At 41.9% G+C, this 24,938-nt stretch overlaps 2 protein-coding genes across 2 annotated transcripts; one reads left to right on the top strand and one right to left on the bottom strand.

Annotated features, from left to right (window-relative positions):
- Window positions 1-217: 217 nt before the first annotated feature.
- Window positions 218-11,644, bottom strand: LOC119649634. Its single transcript, XM_038051880.1, has 5 exons — window positions 11,347-11,644; window positions 11,173-11,273; window positions 10,828-11,070; window positions 5,767-6,173; window positions 218-5,695 (listed from the first exon to the last, which is right to left on the bottom strand). Exons 1-5 carry the CDS (start codon window positions 11,378-11,380, stop codon window positions 5,653-5,655), a joined length of 828 nt encoding a protein of 275 aa, XP_037907808.1. The 5' UTR covers window positions 11,381-11,644; the 3' UTR covers window positions 218-5,652.
- A 5,251-nt stretch (window positions 11,645-16,895) lies between these two features.
- Window positions 16,896-18,052, top strand: LOC119649174. The gene has a single exon (XM_038051202.1). It carries the CDS (start codon window positions 16,990-16,992, stop codon window positions 18,001-18,003), a length of 1,014 nt encoding a protein of 337 aa, XP_037907130.1. The 5' UTR covers window positions 16,896-16,989; the 3' UTR covers window positions 18,004-18,052.
- Window positions 18,053-24,938: the final 6,886 nt, after the last annotated feature.

Genomic DNA, 24,938 nt, shown 5'->3' with positions numbered 1-24,938 from the left:
GTACACGTCGAATCATAACGAATGGTAAAAATCGAATCAAACAGAGAATTAAGGTCAGTTTATCTGTGCTTCTCTTATTATTATTAACAGGTAAACACTAACCACTCCCATCATCAGCAAATTACTTAATTTTTTAAAAAACGCCTTTCGAGGACTTTCGAGATGACTCTACTTATCTTGATTTCCTGCAAATTCGTAATAATAAAAGAAGGTTGAATATCGTCTAATATAATCGTCAAACTTTTATTTTATTAGTACTCTTAAACGCATTATAGATCAATACACAGTCACTTCATGGGTTAAATACTTTCAGAAAAGAAACGTACTTGAATTTTGTGTTACTCAAGGACATTACACAAAATGAAAAAATCAGAAATCTTAACTCTTAATGAAAAGTAAACTGGGTTGAGTTAGTATATTTCTATAAAAATCCATAAATACGTTTGGTTCAAATGAATGTGTCAGTTTCATAGAGGAATTTGTTACATTTAATGTACGAGTATAATCTTTAATCTTTTCTCCTCTCTAAAATATAAGTACTTTGGCGCTATAATTTGATATACATATGTACGTTTCAATAATTCATTAGTTTAATTGAATTTGTTCAATTTGTCTCGTTTATTCTCTTCTAACTTTTTTCACACAAACTTAACGTTACTCAATAATTATATTTTTTGTATTTTGCATTTTTCATTCTGGATTCAAAATATGGAAGACATTTTAACAGTAAGTATCATTTTAGTAATTAATTGTTAAATATATAATTACTCCCCACCTCTTACCCATGATAAAGTTTCAAAAATCCCTTGAAAAATAGCAAAGTATGTTAGGAATATAATTTTACGCATTCGTAAATTATTTAATTACAATCGATTTAAAATTATGTAGAATTTATTGAATTTTGTGTTAGCTTTATATTTTCTTTTAGCGTATTTTGCCTGAAAAGTGTGCGATTATGTGCAAAGGCAAGCAGCTTATCAGCTTAAATTTCCGTGTGATTTATATATGAAGCAATAGGTGCTGATTAGAAAATAATTTGGGAATCAAGTGGTAAAGATAAAAAAATTACGATGAGACGATATAGTATAGACCTCTGATTGGAAATAAAAAAGTTCAAGTCGGTTATACGGAAAATTGCGTGCTGAGCAGTTCTACTTAGTTTTCCCGTTGAAAAGAAGACTCAAGAGTTTGATAGGGACATGTGCGATTTAGAATTTGTATTCCTGTTGGACCATGCTGCTGAAAAGTTTATAAGAATTCTACATTTGTTGAATAAGAGTTTTTCTGCGGGATGGATTTTGAGGGCGAGACTTATTACATATAGTGGTGATTTGAATTTAGCCAAAAAAATACAATACTCTCTCTCAAATTCGATATTGAAAGTTGTAATTCATTGCATGCGTGGGAGTATCTAGTTCCAACGTTTTCACCAAATTTCGTGTCAATGGGTGTAACTTCTTCTTCTTTTTCTCGAGCCTTTCTCCCGTTCACAAGCGGGGTCGGCTCGTCGTGATCGGTTTCGCCATTTGGCTCTATTCGCCCCATTCGGTAGCACAGGTAGAAACTAATTTTGCTCCCAAAGCCTTATAAGCAACCGGGCGACTAATCATTATACCACCCGATTTGCCTTATAAATATGAAAGCGTCATTCATAATATATTTTCGTCTATACGGTTTCCTTTCGTCATACTGTTTCAACGATCGATACCACAGACGCGATTTTGAAGCTGTTTCGCTGTGCGATATTCTCTAATAAATGCTAGCGTTGTAAGATTGGATTAAAGCGGATGTCCCTATTTACTTAGCTAAGCCACTCGGTAAGGACTCAATACGATATGCAGCAGGAGGACCACGGGACTCAGTATTGGGTCTTCTCCCGTGGAACGTGATGTACAGTGGGATCCTTGTGATTCCTGTACCTGTGGTTATCGTAGCGACAAAAATCGTGAAAATGTGAAAGTGTACGCACCAGCCCCTTAAAACTTGGGTGGAGTTGATCGAGGTTGAAGAAGAAGTCAAAGGTGGTGGTGCGGAATAGAAGTCAAAGGTGGTGTTGATTACCAACCGTAGGAGAAGAAATACGATTAATATATAATATAATTAATATTCCTCCATCACTATCACTTTAAATAGCGAAGATAAATTTCATGGTACAACTGATGTATGCCTGTGAGAAAGCAACAAATACCAGCGTATCGCTAGCACGGATGCCCGACATTGGAGGTTCATGACCGGAGTCCTGATATACACAGCACCGATCTGGGAGGAAGCACTACTTTTGAGAGCAATTGGTGGAGAGTAAATATTATGAAACGTTTAGTAGCGCTGAGGATGTGCTGCACCTTCACAACAATCTCAGGCGATACAACGTATATTGTTGCTTTAATGGTTCCAATGCATATTCTGGCAAGTGAGATACAAGAAAAGAAAAGTGATAATACTTGAAAAGGATACGAAATACCGAACATTGTAGTGCCAAGGCGAAAGTCAGTCAAAAAGTGGCAGCAAGGATGGGATGACCTATAGATGGGTCACTGGGATTCCCTGTATTGAAGTGTGCACTCTTTAACGACATCGTGAAATTAAATACCACCTGAAGCGATCTCTATCAGAGAGTGGTGGTTACAGGAAGTGTCTGTACCGATTCACGGTAGACGATTCTCCCTTTGGTCCTGTATGTGATTGCATACCTGAGGACCCAGGATATGTCATGCTCTATTGTTCGCGATTTTGCTCAGGGATGAGGACTCTGCGAGTCAGCCTAAGCTAGACCAGAATATTGTTGCGAACATAATGAGAAGGACTCATATTAGAGGGTATGATCTACACTAATCTATCATCCAAATATTGAATCGTCTCCTCCCCTCCCTGCAGTGGACGATTTCTCTATGCTATGCCACAAGTGGCCATGCAAGCTCTGACGATATTGGAACGCAAATGAATTATTCAATAATTCAATAAAATCCTTTACTTTTTTGAAAAGCGTTTTCGATCCTTAGATGAAAGCCCAAGCCCGCTTAAAAGAAAATTTTCCACTGATATAGCGACTCCCTTTTGAATGGTAGACTTGAATTCTTTCGAAGTATTTCCTTCTTGTCGAAAGAAGCGGCTAAATTATATTTTCGGACTAGCAAGCTGCTTTTTTGAAACCCTAATCGCTAACGGAATTTTAACCACACAGCAGATAAAAATACACCTCTAGGTCCACCATAACACGATGGGGGGAGGGGGAGAGGGAAGGCACAGAACACTCCTGAGCGAAGTAAAATGGTTTGACTCTAGAAATTGATTCCTCTCTCCGGTGAAGCTTCTTAAAAATCTTGAGAAGATTGCAACGTTCCCCAAAGCGCCCTCCTTGACCAGGAAACTATTTTCTGACAGGATTTGAACCGCGGGATATCCTTCCAGGAACAACAGAAAACAGGGACGTCTTGTATGAAAAACTGCACACAGTCCAGAAGAGGCTTCCTTAAGATGCCATTATGATCGTAATGAGTGATCTAAATGTCCAGATGGACTCTCACAATACCTTCCTCGAGAAAGTAATAGGAGGACACGGAGTTGTTAAACGTAATTACAACAGTGACGCCTTCATGATCAGTAATCGTTTAGTAGTAGGAAAAACTTTCTCGCTAATCGGACGGCAAGAAACTTCAAAAATAAGCCAGAGGCACCTATCCTTTCACGTTTCCGACTATGTACCAAAAGTACACTATAACACCTGGCCGATTGTGGAAACGTTAAGCCGGATTGACGAATATATGCAGATGAGAGATTTTTCTTTTAGTCCAGTCATTAAAGCTGAAAATCGGGTGGGACTTCTTTCAGTCCTGACCGACTGGTATGAAATTTTGGGTGACGGTAGAGGGTGGCATAGGAAATAAAAGTTATATAGTGCCTCTCTCCCGGAGGAGTGTTGCACCTCTCATCTGGGGGCAGAGGTGAGGCAGCGTCTGATGAGTTGCCTCTGCCCTGGACGAAACCGTCAGTCAGCTTTTTTGCTTTTTTGAAAAAATAATAATAAACATTTTTCTTAAAAGTAGTAGTTTTCAAGTTATTAATGTTCAAACAAGTCGTTGATGAAATGGCAAACCATCGTAACATGCGTGTAAGGAATTATATTGGTATTTACCGATCTCTCAGCAAAACTGCAACCTGAAACCCCTGCAGACCAACTATTTCCACTTTTCCTAGGAATCTGTGACGGTTTCAGGGATCTTCGTGTTTAGAATAATAAGCTGATGCAGTGAAAGGTCTTATTCGTGGCGGTAAAACTTATATTGTAAACGTATATCACAGTGTTCTAATATCCTTCGAAGACAAGATTCCACGTCGTCTGTCACATCGTCGTTGACTTGCCTGGTTGATGAAGGGCAAGCTACTTTCGACTCTCGATCCTCATGTGCACTAACATCCTTCGGATCATTATGGCGCAGAATGTAAAATTTAGACCCCATTCCACCCACTCTTCATCAATTTCGGGAAGGTTTTCCCATCATTAGATCCGATTGAGATTGAGATTGAGATCCGATTAATACCTTGGTACCTCTTTGCCGAAAAAAATGGAGGTACTGGGTTTTTCTACCTGCCTATTGTAATTATAGCATAGAAAAGAGGATAGGAATATCTCTACAACCCTCCTAACAGTGATGAGTTATATTTGTTTTTACATCATAAAAGATGAAGGCGTTTGCTACCCCGGCCTCGCTTCGAATGAAATACTGCAAAGTGGTTTGGTTTTGTTGCGGGCTGTTGACAATTATATCGTCATCGATGCCTAAATCAAAAATTTCCCTGCCTACGTTTCTTTTTTCCACCCACGCAAACTAGTTCTCTAGATGCTTTTCTCATCCACCCCATGCCAAATACCACAATTCATCAACCGTCGAAACCCTACACTCAGCTGACCCTAAAATCAACATAGCAGAATAGCGATAACGAAGAAATAAAATGCAGAAAATATTATAGTTATAGTCATTATAAGTTATAGAACATATAATATTAATGGTGTTATGAAGTAGTAGGGTGGAAGAAATTTTTAAAGGATGTGGATCCGGCCAGCAGGCCGATGAAATAGCAAAGATCATCGACAGCAGCGAACACAACATCAAAACACAGTAGAAACAGTATCTTGGCTAGCTTTTTTTCTGTTATAAATAAACTCAACAATATTCGATTTTATTCGCATACCAGAGGATTCCTTGAATTATTTTGGAAGGCAGGCTATGATTCCCTCTCTAACTGGATCGCAAACACCGGGTCTTCTTTTTAACTAAAAAACTTAGAGGGTGTTGGTAAAAATATCTACAGCTAACACGATACATGTACTGGATTACTCGTAGAGGATATGTTTTGTTAGTTTTGTTTCACTTTCGCTACTTTATGGTATATTATCCTAGTTTTGCGATAATACTGCAACGGGTCTGAACAAGAGAATATTTTAGGTCCAAGCAAAAGAGAAGGAGTTGTGACATCATGAACCTGCCCTTTGGCGACCGTTTTGACTAATTTTCAAGGAACAACACTTGCTTCACCCACATATTCCCTTAGTTCAGTTTTTCTGCATCATAAAAGTAACATAATATCTATTTACATCGTCTCAATTAATTAAAATATGGTTTTACCTAGTAAGCTAACTTAAACTGAAACGCTTTACTCCATAGTGCCATATTGGACTTTTTTGATTTTGAAATATCTGAAATAATGTTTTTAATATTAGAACCTGAAATAACTGCTCTCTGTTATTATAATTCAATTAAGACTTACCTCCATGCTCCGTAACCACCTACAGTTGCTAGAACGGCAACGGCTAGGGTAATTCCAACAGCTAAAGGAGCAGCTTCATCACGATAAGTTCCAGTCGCGCTACACTGGAATGTCGGCCCCCACTGGTTAGTATCTTTGAACATGAAACATTGCATTTTCAGTTCTCGAAGATATAATTTGGCTATATGTCCTGACATATCACTCCGATCCGATGAAAACATAGTAACGACTTGCTCTTTGTCACATGTGTAGGATTTTCCAACGGGCGTTGGGAAGAGCATTGAACTGTGTGGAGGGGTTGTTAGTTTAACATCAAGGCCTGGCCGGTCGATGTGTTCAAAGATTTTATTTGATGATGAATAGAACAGATCCACGTTGCTGATATACCAGCGTTCCCCACCAGGCGTCTGAAATGAATAAATCGGGTTAATTTACATGAAAGAAATCTCCAACTATTTGGTGTTTCCTGTTCACTCCTTACCGGAGTATAGGGCATTGTTGGCACAGTCAAACTGTGCTTCAGTTTCATTATCATCGCACTTAACGCTGTGCAAGTGATGAACTCACAGCAGTGAAACAAGCACAAGACGAACACAGACACCCATGACGACTGGGATTCGAACCCAGAGCAGTAAGATGGAGAGGCTGACCATCAAACTAACTATTTCATATTTTGCACCTTTAGGGGAGTGAAAAGGGGGGATTGTATCCAGTACCCGAAGTATAAATTTTAATGCAAAAGGATAATATGGGGCCCAGCATAATTCTTAACCCAGACCCATATAATTTTACCCAGGCCGATTTTTCACACCATTTCCACCCCGGGCCGGGATTTCCTCTCTACGGATAGATCGTTAACTTAGTTAATCCCAGAATATGCTGCAAAAATTTCAAAGCAGTGAATTTCGCTTCCTCTAGATTTTGAACATAGAACCGAGCGGGTCTAGGCTCAGGTTCGCACGTTCAGGAAGTAGTCGTTTTATGTTCTTACATAATTTTCAAGCGCTCTGTAAACATTATATTTAAAATTATTAGTGTCAGTAATAGTGAAAAATGCCTTCATATCCGAAAAGCGACTTTTCAAGTATTTTTTTTCTCAAACGCGTTTTTCTCAAAACGATCTTTTGCACATTTGCAGGAATTCCAACCAATCATTATGAAATTTGAAGGTATAATAATAATGATGGTGGTCAAAGGGTAGGGTGAATCCCAGGGCGAAACGCGGATTGGTACCCACGATGGAGCATAAAACCTGGGAGACGCCCGCTGAACCCACACTAACAGCTCTACTACCAAACCCTATCTCCATCTCCACGTGATGACCGCTGGGAGCTCTTTCTTAACAAAAAGCTGCAGACGGAGAAGGATAAAGGCGAATGTCCCGCGTCTAAAAACGGCACAAATTGTACCAACTGGTTCTCCAGGTTGGGGGTTGGGTTGGGTTGGCAACCCCACACGGAAAACCGATGTTACGAAGCCACAACAGGCGCCTCGGACTGGACGGATTTTACAACAACGAACACGGCAATGACAATGGAATAACGATTTGCGCATTCTCTCATGGAACGTACGCTCCCTGTACAGAGATGAAGCTGCCAAACAGCTAGCCGATACCCTGTTCCAATCTAGGGCTGATGTAACAGCGTTACAGGAGATGCGTCGGACAGGGACCGGTTTCCTGGAGAAGTGTCACTACACCATATATTTTCGCAGCTATCCAGTAAACCATGTGCTCGGAATAGGTTTCTACGTCAGCCAAAAAATTAAACCTGCTGTTATCGGCTTTGAAAACATAAGCGAACGACTGTGCACTCTGCGCTTGCGAGGCATATTTAGAAATATAAGCCTCATTAACGTTCACGCCCTTACAGAGAAGACTGCAAAGTCAGAGAAGGATACCTTCTACGAGGCAGTGATATCAAAATCATATTTGGGGATTTTAACAACCAAGTAGGGGCGGAGTCAGTATTCAGGCGATACGTTGGCTCTAAAACTTTATATCAAAATATAAATGATAACGGACTGCGAATTATTCAATTAGCAGTGTCACACGAAATGGTTGTTTTAAGTACCTGGTTTGCGCGAAAAACGGTCCATAACCATACGTGGGCCTCTCCAGATGGGACCACTTTCAACCAAATTGACCACGTGTCTATCGAACGCCGCCACCTCTCAGCCTTGATGAATGTCAGAACATATAGGGGGCCAATATAGACTCGGTTCACTATCTCGTTGGCATGGTACTCTGAGCTCGAATAACAACACCACCCAAAATCCCCTCTAACAATCAGGTGAGAGTTAATACTGAAACCATCCACAAGACAGTCCTCCGCAACACCTATAAGAGGGAAATGGATGCCGCAATAACCGCAGTCAACAAAGGACCTGGAGATGAAGAATGTTATCATACATACGGCCACAAACATACTTGGCCCCAGCCGCAAAAAAAGTCGGAACGGCTGGTTTGACGATGAATATAAGCTAGCAGCGAAACGGAAGAATGCCGCATACGGAGAAATGTTACATTCTCAAAGGACGCGGGCCTGTGCGGAGGCTTATCACCAACTCCGACGAGGGGAGAAGCGACTTTACAGACGGAAAAAAGGAGTCTAGGAGAACCAACAGGTCTGTGAACTCGACAATTACAGGGAGCAACCGCACCAGGCGCGAAAGTTTTACCAACAAGTCAACAGGATGAAGCCTTAAGCACCTCGATGTTCATCCTGCCGAGACAAAGAGGGAAATCTGATTTCCGACAGAATGGGCATATTAGAGCGATGGGTTGAGTACTTTGATGAACTACTGCACAACCAGAATATCGGCGAGTTGGAGGTCCCGCGAACTGAAGACGACCGACAAATACTGCCATCACCAAGTATAGAAGAAACAGTCCGTGCAATTCATCGGCTTAAAAATCATAAGTCGCCAGGAGCCGATGGAATTTGCAGCCGAATTGGTTAAATATGGAGGCGACCAGTTACACCAAGTGATTCATCAACTGATGCTCAAGGTGTGGGATAGCGAATCAATGCCACGATTGGCAACGAAGCATTATCTGTCTCATACATAAAAAGGGGGATATCACACAGTGCAGCAATTATAGAGGTATCACGTTGTTGAGTACCATCTATAAAATATTCTCCTCTAGATATATCTTGCTAGGCCGGATAGCTTCATACGCTTTCACTCCAAGCAAATCAGCAACAGATCAGATTTTCTCTGTGCGGCAAGCGATGCGAAAACTTTTGGAATATGGACAGCAGTTGCACCATCTTTTCATCGAATTTAAAAACGCCTATGATAGCATAGCCAGGGTAAAATTGTACACGGCCATGAGATAATTCGATATCCCAACGAAATTGGTGAGACTGACTAGGCTGACCCTGACCAATCTGCGAGGCCAGGTGAAAGCAGCAGGATCACTTTCAAGACCATTCGACATCAATAACGGTCTACGACAAGGGGATGCCCTATCATGCGTCCTCTTTAACCTGGCCCTGGAGAAAGTGATGCTGACGTAAATGCGAGGGGTACGATCCTCTTTAAGCCCACTCAACTACTGGCCTATGCTGACGATGTCGACGGTGCGTGATCTTGGGCTGTACATCAATGGAGGCAAGACAAAGTGTATGATGGCAACGTTAACACCAAAAACCAACCAACCAACAACATAAAACTGCACCGGTCAAACGGGAAGAATATAGATAGGAGACTACAACTTTGAGACCGTTGATAATTTCTCTTATCTAGGATCAAAAATCACAACCGATAACTGCTACGATGATGAAATCCGCGCACGATTGTTGACTGGCAATAGAGCCCACGTCAGTTTACAAAAACTGTTCCGCTCGAAACGTCTCACCATATGGTCAAAGCTCTTACTGTACAAGACAATAATCTTGCCTTCCCTCATGTATTCCTCGGAGGCTTGGGTTCTTAGCAAGAAAAATTGCGAACTCTTGGCCGCGTTTGAGAGAAGAATCCTCCGAAGAATTTTTGGCCCCCTACATGAGGATGGATGATTCCGTAGCCTACATAACGACGAAACCTGTGAGCGATATCATGACCGTCCGGTTGTGGATAGATAAAATCCGGCTCAATAGGTTACGGTGGGTAGGTCACTTAATCCGTATAGATGAGGATGATCCATGATGAAAGTCTATAAGAGAAATATAGAAAAAGAAGACGAGGCAGACCCTGCCTGAGATGGAGCTTTTAGGGATATCGAATTGGTGGACCTCGTCGCAAAAACGGGGTGTCAGGAGTTCCTTATTAAGGCAGACCTAGCGCGCAAAGGAGTAAGTATGCCGCTATACCGGCCAGAGGCATTCTCTAGAGAAAAATGAAGAGGAACACTGTCAGTAGATTCTGTGCGAATGGAGGGAGACATGTTCTAGGACAGTGTCCGGCACTTGTACAAAGTAGATTGAAGCCCAAACCAGATGCTGAATTGAAATACTTGGAAGTAGGGAACATAATAAAGTTTCTGTCAGTTATAGGTTCAAACGACATTCTATAGTTTGTAGGTATACTATAACAAGTAAAGAGACAACGTCCTTTGACAGTATTATTATTTGTACAAAAGCGTTAGATTTATCTAAAAAGCCTTCACTAAATTCTTGCCGAATCATCCGCTACATCTAATAATTCCCAAAGAATAATAAGATGGCCCGATTCCGGGTTTTTCCTCTGCCTCTAACCAAATAATTTAACTCATGACGAAAGAAGGACACTTCTATCAATGTTGCCCGTAATTTAACACGCAAATTCAATCAAAGCGTAAAAATGATGATAAACTCGGGACGAACGGATTTAAAGTTCACAAAACAACAAAATTCGATTCGACCCATTTAAAAGGACGCCAATAAATACAATTTATCAAATCATATGTCCTTCTCAACTGGATACGCACACCTACATAGGCAAATAAAATAGTATTGGTAGAATAGTTAGAAAAGAATGTTTTCCTTAATTTTAACAATATGGGGCTTGCCCAAAACAGAAGATTTTCATATTTTCTTGAAATCAAAATCAACATTTTCCTTCCAATCGAAATCTTACCTTTCGGAAATACATTTTCAGCGTGAATCCCTTGAAGCTCATCGTTAAACTTTCAAAATCCTCCTGCACGCAGTCACCTGTTAATTCAGGATAATCCGGAAGGAAAACGTCCGCCTCGATATCATCCTTAAGCTTATTACGATATTTAATGCTAAGTAGGCCATCAGTCCTTATCAAAATGCATGCGTTCCCAAGCGAGTTATTCACCCGATACAGAGACGTGCTCGATGGTGACAACGTTGCCTGTTGAATATTAACAACATCCACGGAAGGACATGATCCAAGAAGCAATTACATAATGTAAATCTCACGAAAAAGAAAGGCAGCTAATTGAGATTCACTTACCGCAGGCACATTTTTCGTTGAAGCCTTCCCTATCCTTGGCTTCTTCGTCGAGAGACCTTCTAAGTGAAGTCCTTGCACGGCGAGGAGAACCATCATCCCCACTAGTAGGGAGTTAGGAAATTAAGTTCATTTCACCAGACATCGTCAACGGAAACTGATAAGCTTCAAACTTACCATAAATTCCCAGAAAATATGTTTGGTTGGCCATACTTCGATTTTCACTGAGGAAATGAATGAAAGTCAATCGCCCGTTTCCAGTGCTCCACCTACACTTGTTGTAAACGAAAAGTTCAAACGGGCACAACTGAACAGATTATCCTTCTAAACAATAAGTGCACGATTTTATTGCGACCTACACAGCGAACCAAATTGCAGTAAATGCCAGAGGAATATGTTCCTTGCGGGAACTGGAGAAAACTCAATGGACCATCATTTCTGCGCACGAGCATTGCAAGGATAGAATAGAACAAATCGATAAATTATTATGAATGAAATATTTTGATTCCATAGATTTGTAAGTATTATTTAATTCTGCGCTTTCTTACAGATCAATAAATAAATATCTCAATAGAATTTTAATACCTAAAGGCGGGGAAAAACTCTTCAATTTGGTTTGGGCATTCACTACAGTGTTTGTCAAAGTGTGCAATTCTATGTTTAGTTACAGCAGTCTTACACTAGACGCAAACAAAAAGTCCACGATTTTCTAAAGAGCCGACTTTAGCGATTACGTAGGTCGGTCCACGGATTTGAATGTTTTTACCAGAATGTTCACATATTTAAAATTTTGCGCTATGTATGTCCACACCGCATTGCATGATCTTATACAACTGCGTACTATATCTTTGATTATCAATTGTACGGCAAAATAACGAGACCATCAGCTCTGATGCTATTACATAAAGGACTGCGTAAATATAGGGTAACCAGAAATCCAGCTTTTCGATTAACACAATTGAACTTGAACTTTCCACCTTTGTTTTTGCCACTATACATCCTTTTATTTATGCACAACACTACGGAGTAATTCTGCGCTATTTTCCGCTTCCCAAGCGAGAAACAAAAACAGAAAAATCCTTGGGTCCAGTTCCACTTACTGTCAGCATCTCTAGCCAATTTTCAACTACACGCCTTCTACTCGACCTTCCTCCTTTTCCTAACTTACAAATCATATGTAATCCTCCTAAAACTGCGCGTGCCGATTCCAAAGTGCATTTATTCTACGCATATTAGTTCAGGCTCGCAGTGGCAGATCTGATCAGAGCCAAACATAAACAATTTGCGTTACACACTCTAGAGCAGATTTTGGAATTTCAATTAAATATTGATTATTGTATGTACATCAGTGAATCGCTGTACTAATTTAAAACTCTAGATGTTCGCTTTTGAGGTTTCGTCAAAAAGAGAACATTATTTAAATTGGTTTGTTGTAAGGATGTGGAAATCTTTTACCTACTAAAATCATCTCCCCAATCTTAGCTGTAACTTTCTAACGGCTGAAGTAAACACATCATGCAAGTTATTTAATTCAGTGCCCGACGGTGCCCACGTGCCTAAGGTAAATCCCCGCCTTTGTTTTACCAACCTTATCAAAATCGATTTAATCTCTGTCTGTGCCTGCCTTTTTTCTTTTTTTGGGTAGGTGGAAATCTTCAAAAGACACTGGTCTGGACACACTAGTGTGGAATATTTACCCACTAAAACCACCCCCGACTCCCGCCCTGCCTCGCGGAATCACCATAAGATATTACATCACGGGCCGGAGTCAACTCACTCTAGCTTGGTCATCTTTCTTCTATACGCGGCGTACGTGACCGGGCTTTTCTCCTTTTTTTGCCTTTGGCAGTTTGTTCTGGATAGATGCGATCATGAAGTTGACCGCATCCCAAACTTCTTGAAGTGCTATTATTTACGAAATCAGATTTTCTGGTACCAGCACCTTTCCAAAAGTCCATTCTGGATTCCTCCTTTCTTCCACAAATCTCGGACAGTGCAAGAATACCTGGGTCCTCTGGGACTCCATCGCAATTTGCACAGTCGGGTGAGGTCTCCAGTTTAAACCTGCACAGATATTGATAGCGATCAAAGTGTAGTATAGCTCCCAGGGCGAAACGTGGATTGGTACCCACGATGGAGCATAAAATCTGAGAAACGCCTGCTGAACCAACACCAACAGCTCTACCACCAAACACTATCTCCACCTCCACGTGGTGATCGCTGGGAGTTCGTTCTTTATGAAAAACTGCAGACGGAGAAGGATGAAGGCGGGTCTCCCGAGCCTAAAAACGGAACAAAATGTACCAACTGGTCCTCCAGATTGGGGGCTGGATAGGGCTGACAACCCTACACAGAAAACCGATGTTACGAAGCCACGAAAGGAGCCTCAGACAGGATGGATCTTACAACGACGAACCTGGCAGTGACAACGGATTAACGATTTGCGCATTTTCTCATGGAACGTGCACTCCCTGTACAGACTGAATGCTGCTGAGCAGCTAGCCGATACCCTGTCCCAATATAAGGGACAGGGAGCGTTACAAGAGATGCGATGGACAGAGACCAGTTTCCTGGAGAAGAACCGCTACACCATATATTATAGTGGCCATCCAGTAAACCATGTGCTCGGAGTAGGTTTCTTAGTCAGCCAAAAAATGAAACCTGCTGTTATCGGCTTTGAAAATATAAGCGAAAGGCTATGCACTCTGCGTATGCGAGGCAAGTTTAGAAATATAAGCCTCATAAACGTTCACGTCCCTACAGAGGAGACTGGAGAGTCGAAGAAGAATACCTTCTACGAGGCAGTTGAGCGAACCCTCGAAGGCTGTCCCAAGTTTGATATCAAAATCATACTTGGAGATTTCAGCAGTCAAGTAGGGACGGAGCCCGTATTCAGGCGATACGTCGGCTCCCATAGCTTACATAGGGATACCAGTAATAACGGATGGCGCATTATCCAGTTAGCAGCATCACACGAAATGGTTGTTGGAAGTATCTGGTTTGCGCGGAAACCGGTCCACAAACATACATGGGCCTCTCCAGATGGGACCACGTTCAACCAAATTGACCACGTGCTGATTGAACGCCGCCACCTGAGAGGTAGCGATGAATGATGATGAATGTCAGAACATACAGGGGGCGAATATAAACTCGGATCACTATCTCGTTGGCATGGTGCTCCGAGCTCGAATTATGACACCACATACAATCCCCACTGACAATCAGGTGAGAGTGAATACTGAAGGCAAGGCATCCATAACACAGCCCTCCGCAACACCTATAAGAGGGAAATGGATGCCGCAATAACCGCAGAGGACCTGGAGATGAATCATCAACAAATGATCTTCACAATCACCTGAAGAACGTTATCATGGATACGGCCACAAACATATTTGGGCCCCAGCCGCAAAAGGAGTCGGAACGGCTGGTTTGACGATGAATGTAAGCTAGCAACGGAACGGAAGGATGCTGCATACCGGGTAATGTTGCATTCTCAAAGAACGTGGGTACGCGCAGAGACTTATCACGAACTCCGTCGAGCGGAGAAGCGATTTCACAGACGGAAATAGGAAGCTTGGGAGAACCAACAAGTACGTGAACTAGAAAAGTACAGGGAGCAACCGCACCAGGTGCGCAAGTTTCACCAACAAGTCCTTATACACCACGATACTCATCCTGCCGAGACAAAAAAGGAAATCTGATTTCCGACAGAGTGGGCATATTGGAGCGATGGGTTGAGTGCTTTGATGAACTACTGAACAACCAGAACATCGGCGAGTTGAAGGTCCCGCCAACTGAAGACGACGGACAAATACTGCCATCACCAAGTTTAGGAGAAACAGTCCGTGCAATTCATCGACTTAAAAATCATAAATCGATGGAATTACAGCCGAATTAATTAAATATGGAGGCGACCAGTTACACCAAGTGGTTCATCAACTTTTACTCAAGGTATGGGAATCAATGCCTGACGATTGGCAAAGAGGCATTATCTGTCTCATACATAAAAAGGGAGATATCACACAATGCAGCAATTATAGAAGTATCACGTTACTGAGTACCATCTATAAGATATTCTCCGCTATCTTGCTGGGCCAGATAGCTCCATACGCCCAGAACATTATTGGCCCATACCAAAGAAGCTTCACTCCAGGCAAATCAGCAATAGATCAGATTTTCTCTGTGCGGCAAGCGATGGAAAAACTGTTGGAATATGGACAACAGTTGCACCATCTATTCATTGATTTTAAAGCCGCCTATGATAACACAGCCAGGGTAAAACTTTACACGGCCATGAGAGAATTCGGTATCCCGACGAAATTGATAAGGCTGACTAGGCTGACCCTGACCAATGTGCGAGGCCAGATAAAAGCAGCAGGATCATTCTCAAGACCATTCGACATCAACAACGGTCTACGACAAGGAGATACCCTATCATGCGTCCTCTTTAACCTGGCCCTCGAGAAAGTGATCCGTGATGCTGAGGTACGATCCTCTTTAAGTCCACCCAACTACTGGTCTATGCTGACGATATCGACATCACGGGAAGAACCACCCGAGACGTACAAACTGCCTTCATCCAGATCGAGCAGACGGTAATCGGCGTGAGATCTTGGGCTGCACATTAATGAAGGCAAGATCAAATGTATGGTGGCAACGTCAGCACCGAAAACCAACCAACCAACAACATCAAACCGCACTGGTCAAACGGGAAGAATAAGGATAGGAGAATACAACTTTGAGACCGTTGAAAATTTCTCCTATCTAGGGTCGAAAATCACAACCGATAACAGCTACGATAATGAAATCCACGCACCGTTGTTGTCAGCCAACAGAGCCTATTTCAGCTTACAAAAACTGTTTCGCTCGAAACGTCTCACCATAGGGTCAAAGCTCTTACTGTACAAGACAATGATCTTGCCAGTCCTCATGTATTCCTCGGAGACTTGGGTTCTTAGCAAGAAGATTTGCAAATCCTTGGCCGCTTTCGAGAGAAGAATCATCCGAAGAATTGTTGGCCCCCTACATGAGGATGGACGATTCCGTAGCCTACATAACGATGAAATCTATGAGCGGTACCATGACCGTCCGGTTGTGAATAAAATCCGGCTCAATAGGTTACGGTGATCGCACCCGGAAAGTCTATAACGGCAATATTTATGGTAGAGTAAGAAGACAAGGCAGACCCTGCCTAAGATGGAGCGATGGCGTAGGTCAGGACGCCAAACAGCTTTTAAGGATATCGAATTGGTGGACCTCGGCGCAAAACCGGGATGTCTGGAGTTCCTTATTAAGGCAGGCCTAGACCGGATACCGGTTGTTGTGCCGTTGATGAGGTTGATGATGATGATGATTTGACTCAGGCACCCATTTACAGCTGAATCGCCTGGTATCCAACCTCTAGTTGCTTCACAAAACTTAAAAATCGCAGTTATTTTCTAAAAACTGTTATTGTAGTCATTGTCCGCATCCACTTGATGTCGGACCAAACCAAGTGGAGAGCAACTTGCACCCATTTTTTTTGGTCTACGGGCACCTTTTCCTCGGGCCTAGCGCCCAGAACAGAGGCAGCTCTTCGCTCCCGTTGCTCCCAGAGTAGAGGTGAAGCAGCGTTTGATGAGTTGCCTCTTCAATATTTGTAAGGCTGTTCCACAGATAAGATTTCCATCATTACTGGGAACAAGGCGGGGACTCCATTAGTGAGCACAAATATTCAGTAAGCCATTCAGAGTTGTCGTCAAGTATTTGTCAAAAATTTCCAAATCGTTTGACTATTATATATTAAGCGCCAAACGACTATTTTTCTTGTATTTTATTGTAATGGTGTATTCCGATAGATCAAATAAAGCTGTTCGGAAGGAACCTATGGGACCCCCGCAAACGGACTGTACAGTCTCAGAGTGTTCAGCAGGGTGTTGTTCATCTACATGTACTGCAGAAGAAAATTTGGACGGAACAGAACCAAAGGCGGAAGGCACAGCTCTTCCAGAAATAGAAATTTCTTCATCAACAGGAAACGAGAATGATTTTTATAAAATGAAAGCCGACGTTAAAGCCAATCACTTTACTCCTGGGAAGATCGAGTTTAAACGAATCAAAAACAAGGCTTGTAAATGTTTAAGCTTGACTCCGCGCAAACAAAAGGTTTCCAAACAAAACATTGGCAATAAGTTGAAATTTTCGGAAACAAAAGCTCTTATAGAGTCACCCAAGCGAAACGTTGGAGAAAATGCTACGTTTTTATCTCGTTTAAAGAGTTCATTTCTGAAGATGAGCCAAGGGGGTGTTCAAAAAGAAAATCAAAGCGCTCGATCACCTTCGAAAAGAGATCCTGAAAAAATCGACATCTACTACTTTGATCATGGTAATGCTGCTTATTTTCGGACCACAGATTGTCCACCTACGATCCTGTCGGAGTTGCTGGCTCAACAAACCACGTATTATGCGACCCGGTTTTGGGCCGAAATTTTTGGAAGTCTTCATATTGGCGTTACCTTCTTCATAACGTTCTTTTTACAGGCATATCGTTTTATCCTTTACAGTGTTGTACGAGCCAGTATTATTGGCTTTTTTCAAATGACATCGGATTATTTACTGAAACCGGTTTTAACAGTTTTATTCAATGGAGCCATTCAACCAGTTTTGATTTTGGTTTATAATGTACTGTCATCATTCAAGGATATGCTTGAACCTATTGCTGATACGATTATGATGTTCCTAAATCCAGTTGCTACTTTATTGAAATCAATCCGTTTAGTAGCATTTAACAAAAAGACTATCATTTATAATGAGAAAAAGCAGGATGGGATTTGTGAAGACTTGGAAGCAATTTAAGACTTTGTCTTTTTGAATGAACCTTTAATAAATAGAAAATGAATATCTACAGACTGTGTATTTGCGTTTAGCGTGTATCTTTTAAAGATTTTTTAATATGCCTTCCTCACAATAAGCTGGACTTTGGGGATGATAGTTGGAATTTTTCAAACCTATTGCTCCGTTAGGTCATTCGTTGGCTAAAAACTGACAGCTGAGTGTGTAAGTGCTGCAGTTTTGGCGGCGAAGTTGAATGAATTTTTCATGAGTACCATTGTGAATTTTTTAATATTTTTTGGTTGGATAGGTTCTGAGGACGCGACCTTTCCATGCATGCATGGCAAACACTTAAACCCAATGGTGGGATTGCGTAAGCCAGGATGGTTAAATTCGAGGGCTTGAAAGTGAAAAGGGAGCTATTTGTGTTAGAGCTCCCTACGGCGGGAACTAAAGCAGAAGAGACTTCGCGAAGCTTTGGAGTCTCGAGGTATTAATGTCAAGGAGCATGAATTCCTGTGTGAGCCTACACCGTCTGTTGAGAGTCGCGAGGAAGCAGCTGGAACGACCGCGATGCGCAACAACGACATAGCAGGTCTAATTCAAGCTAAGCAGCTAGAAGAATTTACAAGACGACAAGATGAAAAACAAAGCAAGTTTATGGAAGAGATGATAGGACAACAAGAAGAATCTAAAAAGCAACAAGAAGAATCTAGAAAGCAACAAAAAGAATCTAGAAAGCAACTAGAAGACGAAAGGCAGGCAACATTTATGGAAGAGTTCAAGAACGGTATAGAAATTAAATTCAAAGAAGTGACGGAAAAGTTCGATTCGAAAGTTGAGGAATTGAACATTAGATTTCAAAATTTGGAAGTAAGTATGGAATGCGAATCAGGGCAAATAGAGAAACTGGAGCAAAGATAGCGAAAGGTAGAGCAATCTGGACACCCCGTTTCAGTAATCAAGGAGAATATACGACTTAAGTTCAAGGCCCCAGCGTATGACGGAACCACGCCATTCTCTATTTTCAAACTGCAGTTTGAAACTGCAGCCGATCAAAATCACTGGAGTGACGCTGATTCTGCTGCTGCGTTAGTAGTGGTACTCAAAGGTGCCGCAGCGAAGGATTATAGACAGTTCCAGAGGAGGAGCGAAATAACTATACAGCGGTCATGACAACGCTTCAGCGAAAATACGGAAGCTAACATAGGAAACGAGTCTTCCGAATGGAGTTGATGAAAAGGTCCCAAAGAGTTGGTGAAGCTCTGCAAGACTTTGCAGCAGAAATCGAAAGATTGGCGCATATGGCTTACGCAGATTGCTCGGCAGACTACATGAAGCGATGCAAAATTGAAACATTTGTAGACGGCATTCGTGATCCTGAAACGAGGCGAATGGCTATTATCTCGCCAAAACAAACTTTCATGGAGACTGTTTCGAATGCATTAGCCTCGGAAGCTGCCTCTGCAGTATGTCGACCAGTCTACAAAGTGCGGAATCTAGAATGCGAATATCACGAATTCGAAATGAAAGTTTGCCGTGTGCTGAAGATTTTGGAATTATCAGCGCCTCAGTTCGTCCGAATCGCATGAGGGAGGGAATAAAAAGAAATGGATAGACAAAAGCCAAGCCAAGTCGTCGACAAACTAATGGGAGTCAGTTTAAAGGGGCATGAGCTGGCTCCCACAACGGACTGCCCCAGCATCTCCATTTCCCAACTCTCACGAAGCGTGAACAGTTTAACGGCAGATGGAAAATTTCAAGGACGGACCTTTACGATGGCATTGGACACAGGAGCATCAAATTCTATCGTTCGAAGTGACCTAGTTGATGGAGTCGAGCCAATTACAGGAACTCGTCTGAGGACTGCCACTGGTGAGAAAACACCTGTATTGGGAAAAATCAGTGAAGATATTACAATTGGTACAAGAACCGCGAAGCACTAATTTATAGTGGCAGATATTGTCGACGATATCATTCTGGGAATAGATTTCATGATAAGGAATGGATTTACCTTAGACCTGAAGAAGAGAAGTTTAGGATATAGAAATTTAGAAATACCTTTAAATTTAAACTGCGAAAAGCCACCGTCTATTCAGGAGGCCTCTGTTATACAGCGAGAAATCGTTCCTGCCAACACTGAAGCCATTTTATGGGCAAAACAAAGTAGAGATTCTGGTGAAGGTTCGTTTTGGTTAGTCGGGCGTGATGAAGAAGTTATACCGGATGGAATAATTATTGGCAAAACGCTGGTTGAAAGTAAGGAAACTGAATTGGTACCAGTAAGAGTCCTGAATTTGAGCAACATGCGAAAAGTGCTGAAAAAAGGAACAATCATTGCAAATCAGTGCTGAAAAAAGGAACAATCAGTCAAAAAGTTACCATAGTGGTCAATCGCGATCCCCAAGAAGATGGGAATGTTAATTCCGGAAAAGTGGAGGATATCAAGAAGCTACAAAACGTTTGGACCGAAAAGCTATGTGGAAAAGAAAAGCGCAAAGCTCAGCAAGCTGAAGAATTGTTTTGGATTATTTGATAAAAACAACAGTGGTAGAACTCCAATAGTGAAACATACGATTCATATAGGCCCGGCAAGCTCCCCGAAGGTTACCATCAGCGAAACGAGATGACGTCGAAAAACTGATAGAAGAAATACAGCAAAGCAAAGTAATTACCCCGTCAGCTAGTCCATGGAGTTCCCCAGTTGTACTCGTGATGGCAGTACTCGGTTCTGTGTGGATTATGGGAAGTTGAGCGATATAACCATAAAAGATAGCTACCCACTGCCTCGAATCGATGACTCTCTGGATACACCATCCGGCAGCAAGTGGTTCTCTACCCTAGACTTGCAAAGCAGATACTGGCAAGTGGAAATCGACGAAAGAGATCGAGATAAAACTGCATTCAGCGTTGGTAATGAATTGTGGCAATTTTTAGTGATGCCTTTTGGACTATGCAATGCTCCGGCAATGTTCGAACGATTAATGGAACATGTATTGAAAGGCTTGCAATGGAAAACCTGCTTAGTCTACCTGGACGACATTATTGTTATGGGAAAAGACTTCAACGATCATCTGAAGAACTTAAGGGATGTGTTGCAACGAATTCAAGATGCCGGGCTCACACTGAATGCAAAGAAGTGTTCGCTGTTCCAGAAAGAGGTGATGTATCTGGGCCATCAAATTACGGCAGAGGGAGTAAGTACCGATAAAGACAAGATTGCAGTAGTGAAAAGCTGGCCAAGATCCAATAACTTACACGAGCTGCGAAGTTTTCTTGATTTGTGTACTTACTATCGCCGATTTGTAACTTTGCAGATGTTGCTAGCAGTTTACATCAGTATACGAGAAAGGGTTGTAAATACTCGTAGGGTAAGGAAAGAGGAATCATTCTTGCAACTGAAAGAAAGACTTTGCAGTGCACGGATTTCGGCATACCCTTTTCCGGGAGAGAAGTTCGTGTTGGACACTGATGCAAGCAATTATGGAATTGGGGGAGTTTTTTCACAGGTTATTGATGGACAAGAAAAAGTTATAGGGTATTTCAGCAAAGTCCTGGAGAAACCCAAAAGAAACTATTGTGTCACGCAACGGGAGTTGTTGGCAGTAGTTGAATCGGTGAAACATTTCCATAAGCACCTCTATGGACATTCCATCTCATTTGAGGACGGACCATGCTGCTTTACGGTGGCTTCGACAGTTCAAGAATCCGGAGGGACAATTGGGTCGTTGGATTGAGAGACTCGAAAGTTATGATATGGAACATCGTAAAGGAGACCAGCCGAGAGAAACGCCGATTCAATGTCAAGACGACCGTGTGATGTGGAATGTAAGTTTTGTAGCCGTGCAGAAGGAAAAGATGGAATCATTGACACTCGTCTACTAAAGGTTTTACCCGATGAAGAATGAAGAAAGATGATTCGCCATAATAGAGTTTAAGGAAAAAAACCAGCATATTTAAAAGTCCAATGAAAAAACAAAATTTTTGTGCCTGTATACACCACTTGAAAGCAGGAGAAACGAGTCCCCTCTAGCTTCGTGGGAGCGTTGATAGCAACGCTAAGAAATTTTCGAAACTCACGGTGGATGATAGTACATTCAGTGAAAATCGATTCCAACTTTTGGCATCGGAGCTGATAAAGAAGCTAAAACGATCACTAAATTTAAACCTCTAAACACTAAAGTTAAGAGGAGGAAACGAAAATACAAATCTATTCTGAGGATGGATTTAGAAAGATAACTAAGGATTTCGCTATGGAAAAACGACAATACTACACATACCAGCTTCAGAGCAGCAAAAGTCTGTGGGTTGTGATCAAGTTCATTTAACCGGAAGTTGATCCCAATGGGATAAAAGAGGAATGTACTGAAATAGGACATGCAGTTAAATCAGTCAGTGTAATAATGAATCGAAACAGAATACCGCAACCCCTCACAAATTGCGAAAAAAAGAAGTTCACCTGATATACAATCTTCGCTTTCTCTTACATAGCAAATCACAGTGGAAGAACCAGGAAAACGTAATGGTCCTGCCCAGTGTATGAACTGTCAGGAATTCGACCATACCAGGTCATACGTAATATACAGGGAATTCCATAAAACACTTATAAGCACCAACAATAAAGCAGAAGCTACAGCTAGAAAATGCAGTAACTGTGGACAAAACCATACAGCTAGTTATAGAGGGAGCGAAGTGTATAAAGCTCTGAAGCAAAACACGCTGCCTGTTCAAAGATGGGAGCAACACCAAATGAACTCTGTGGCTAAAACACAAACTCTGGCTAATTCCGTGAACTTAGCAGCCCCATCTATTCGTCCTGGAGTGCGATTTGTAGTACAAAACCAAGGCCAAGACAAACCTGCCGCTGATAATTCATATCGAGGACTATTGCTGCACTGTCATCACTAATCAGAATCAATTCATGAATACTGCCAGCACCATGACCCAGGAACTAATAAAAAGCCCAAATATGATCATATTTTGTTTAAGGACCCACTTGATGTCGTACCGGACCAAATGGGAAGCAACTTGCTCGCAAATCGTCAGACGCTCCTCTGTCCTAGGAGCAGCGTGACCGAAGTGGCTCGCAGATGTTGAATGCTCCTTTATATAATTAGTAGAACACCATATGACTGCGAATTATATTGAGCGTAAATCCGCGCATACTATGAACCAAAGCTTGACCAGAGCTGAATACACTGCTCTCAGGGCAACGTCTGACGATTTGCTTCTGCCCTGGTAAGAAACCGTAAAGCCGTCTTTAATATTTTTCAAAATATGATGTTAAAGATTCTTTTAAATAAAAAATAAATACCATAAGAATTGCTCATTGCAATGCAAATGGCCTTAACCAAGACAGAGCTGCAGTTATCCTCTTTTTGAAAACTCATGACATTGATCTGTTTCTAATATCGGAAACTCGCTTCACAGAAAAAAATAACAAGTTCAATGTTCCCGGGTATATTTTTTATGATTCTAAACACCCTGGAAAGAAAGCCAAAGGCAGGTCAGCAATTTTGATTAATCGCCAGCTCAAACACTATCCACTGGAAGTAATCAATAAGGATTTCATTCAAGCAACGTGGCTTGGTAAAGAGAACTTGTCATATCATCATTAGACGAACAAATCCACAAATTGGCGAAAATTAAAAAGGAAATCAACAATCAACGCTGGACGTTCGATTAAGGCGTAAATCTGACATCGATGAAGTGCTTGAGCGTTTCAACAAAATTTTACTAGAAGCCGCCTCTATAGAAACACCAAATACTTCGAAAAGAGCCAAATCGTCGACAATTTTAAAGCTTTTGCGGGATAAAAGAAGAGCACGAAGGAAATGCCAAATGCATAGGTCACCCCAAGCAAAAATCAAACTCAATGAAACCACAAAATAGCTTAAATCGGCGCTCGCTAGGATCAAGAGTATGATATTCAATGATTCCTGGCCAGGCTGTTTGCTCCTAAATCCGGTGACGATTAATTGTAGGAAGCTGTATAAAAGGTTTAAAAGGCCAACGATCAGAGAGTCCCCGCTAACAACTAGCGCAAGAAATTGGGCTAAGAGTAATGCGGGCAAAGCATTCACAGCCCACTTGAAGAAGTATATCAACCAATCTATCTACAAATGCTATTTGAGGTTCCCAGGTGTCGAGTTAGCACCATGCTAAGCCACCTGCAAACCTTGAAAGATATTGAAAGCATTATTGAACTTTAGAAGACTCCCAGGTATTATTATTATTCTGTTAAGGGAAAGTCGCACCGCGTCCTTGAAGAACTATTCTGCCCCTTTTACTGGTTATAGTGTACCTATTGATCATAGTATCTCATGCAGGCCTATAACCGTCAGTAGTATGTTCCCTACTCCCAAATCTTTCAGCTTTGCATCTGGTATTTAGTGTTCTCCCAGATGCCTCGACCTATTTTGCACAAGTGCCGGACTATGTCCCAGGACGTGTTTAGAGGTTTCGTCATACTCCTCACAAAACCTGCAGGCAGTGTCCGTAAATATCCCTAGCTTCCCTAGGTGATAGTTCAGCCGACAATGACCAGTGAGAATTCCCACTATGATTCGGAGGTTCTTTGTGGTGAGGTCAGTACCAGTCTAGTTCCTTCAACCGTTCCTCTTCATAGCCATGAAACCGTTTCCGATTCCGCAGAAGGGTTCTGGCCCGAGTAAAGGCGTCCCTGCTTCCTTCTTGGCTAGTTCGTCCGCTGCCTCGTTGCCTTCCAACCCAGCATAGCCTGGAACCCAAAGTAACCAGACCTTGTTGGACGAGCCGAGTGTATTCAGTCTCTCAAAGCATTCCCACACCAGTTTAGAGTGCACCTGGTTGGACCTAAGTGCCTTGACTGCTGCTTGGCTATCGGTGAGAATAGCCATGTTCTGCCCCCTGTAGTTCCTTTGCAGATTAAAGGAGGCACATTTGTCTATGGCGTATATTTCCGCGTGGAATATGCTAGT

The sequence above is a fragment of the Hermetia illucens genome, chromosome 2 (assembly GCF_905115235.1).
Source record: "Hermetia illucens chromosome 2, iHerIll2.2.curated.20191125, whole genome shotgun sequence".
Lineage (NCBI taxonomy): Eukaryota > Metazoa > Arthropoda > Insecta > Diptera > Stratiomyidae > Hermetia > Hermetia illucens.
This window is presented reverse-complemented; position numbering and strand designations above follow the sequence as displayed.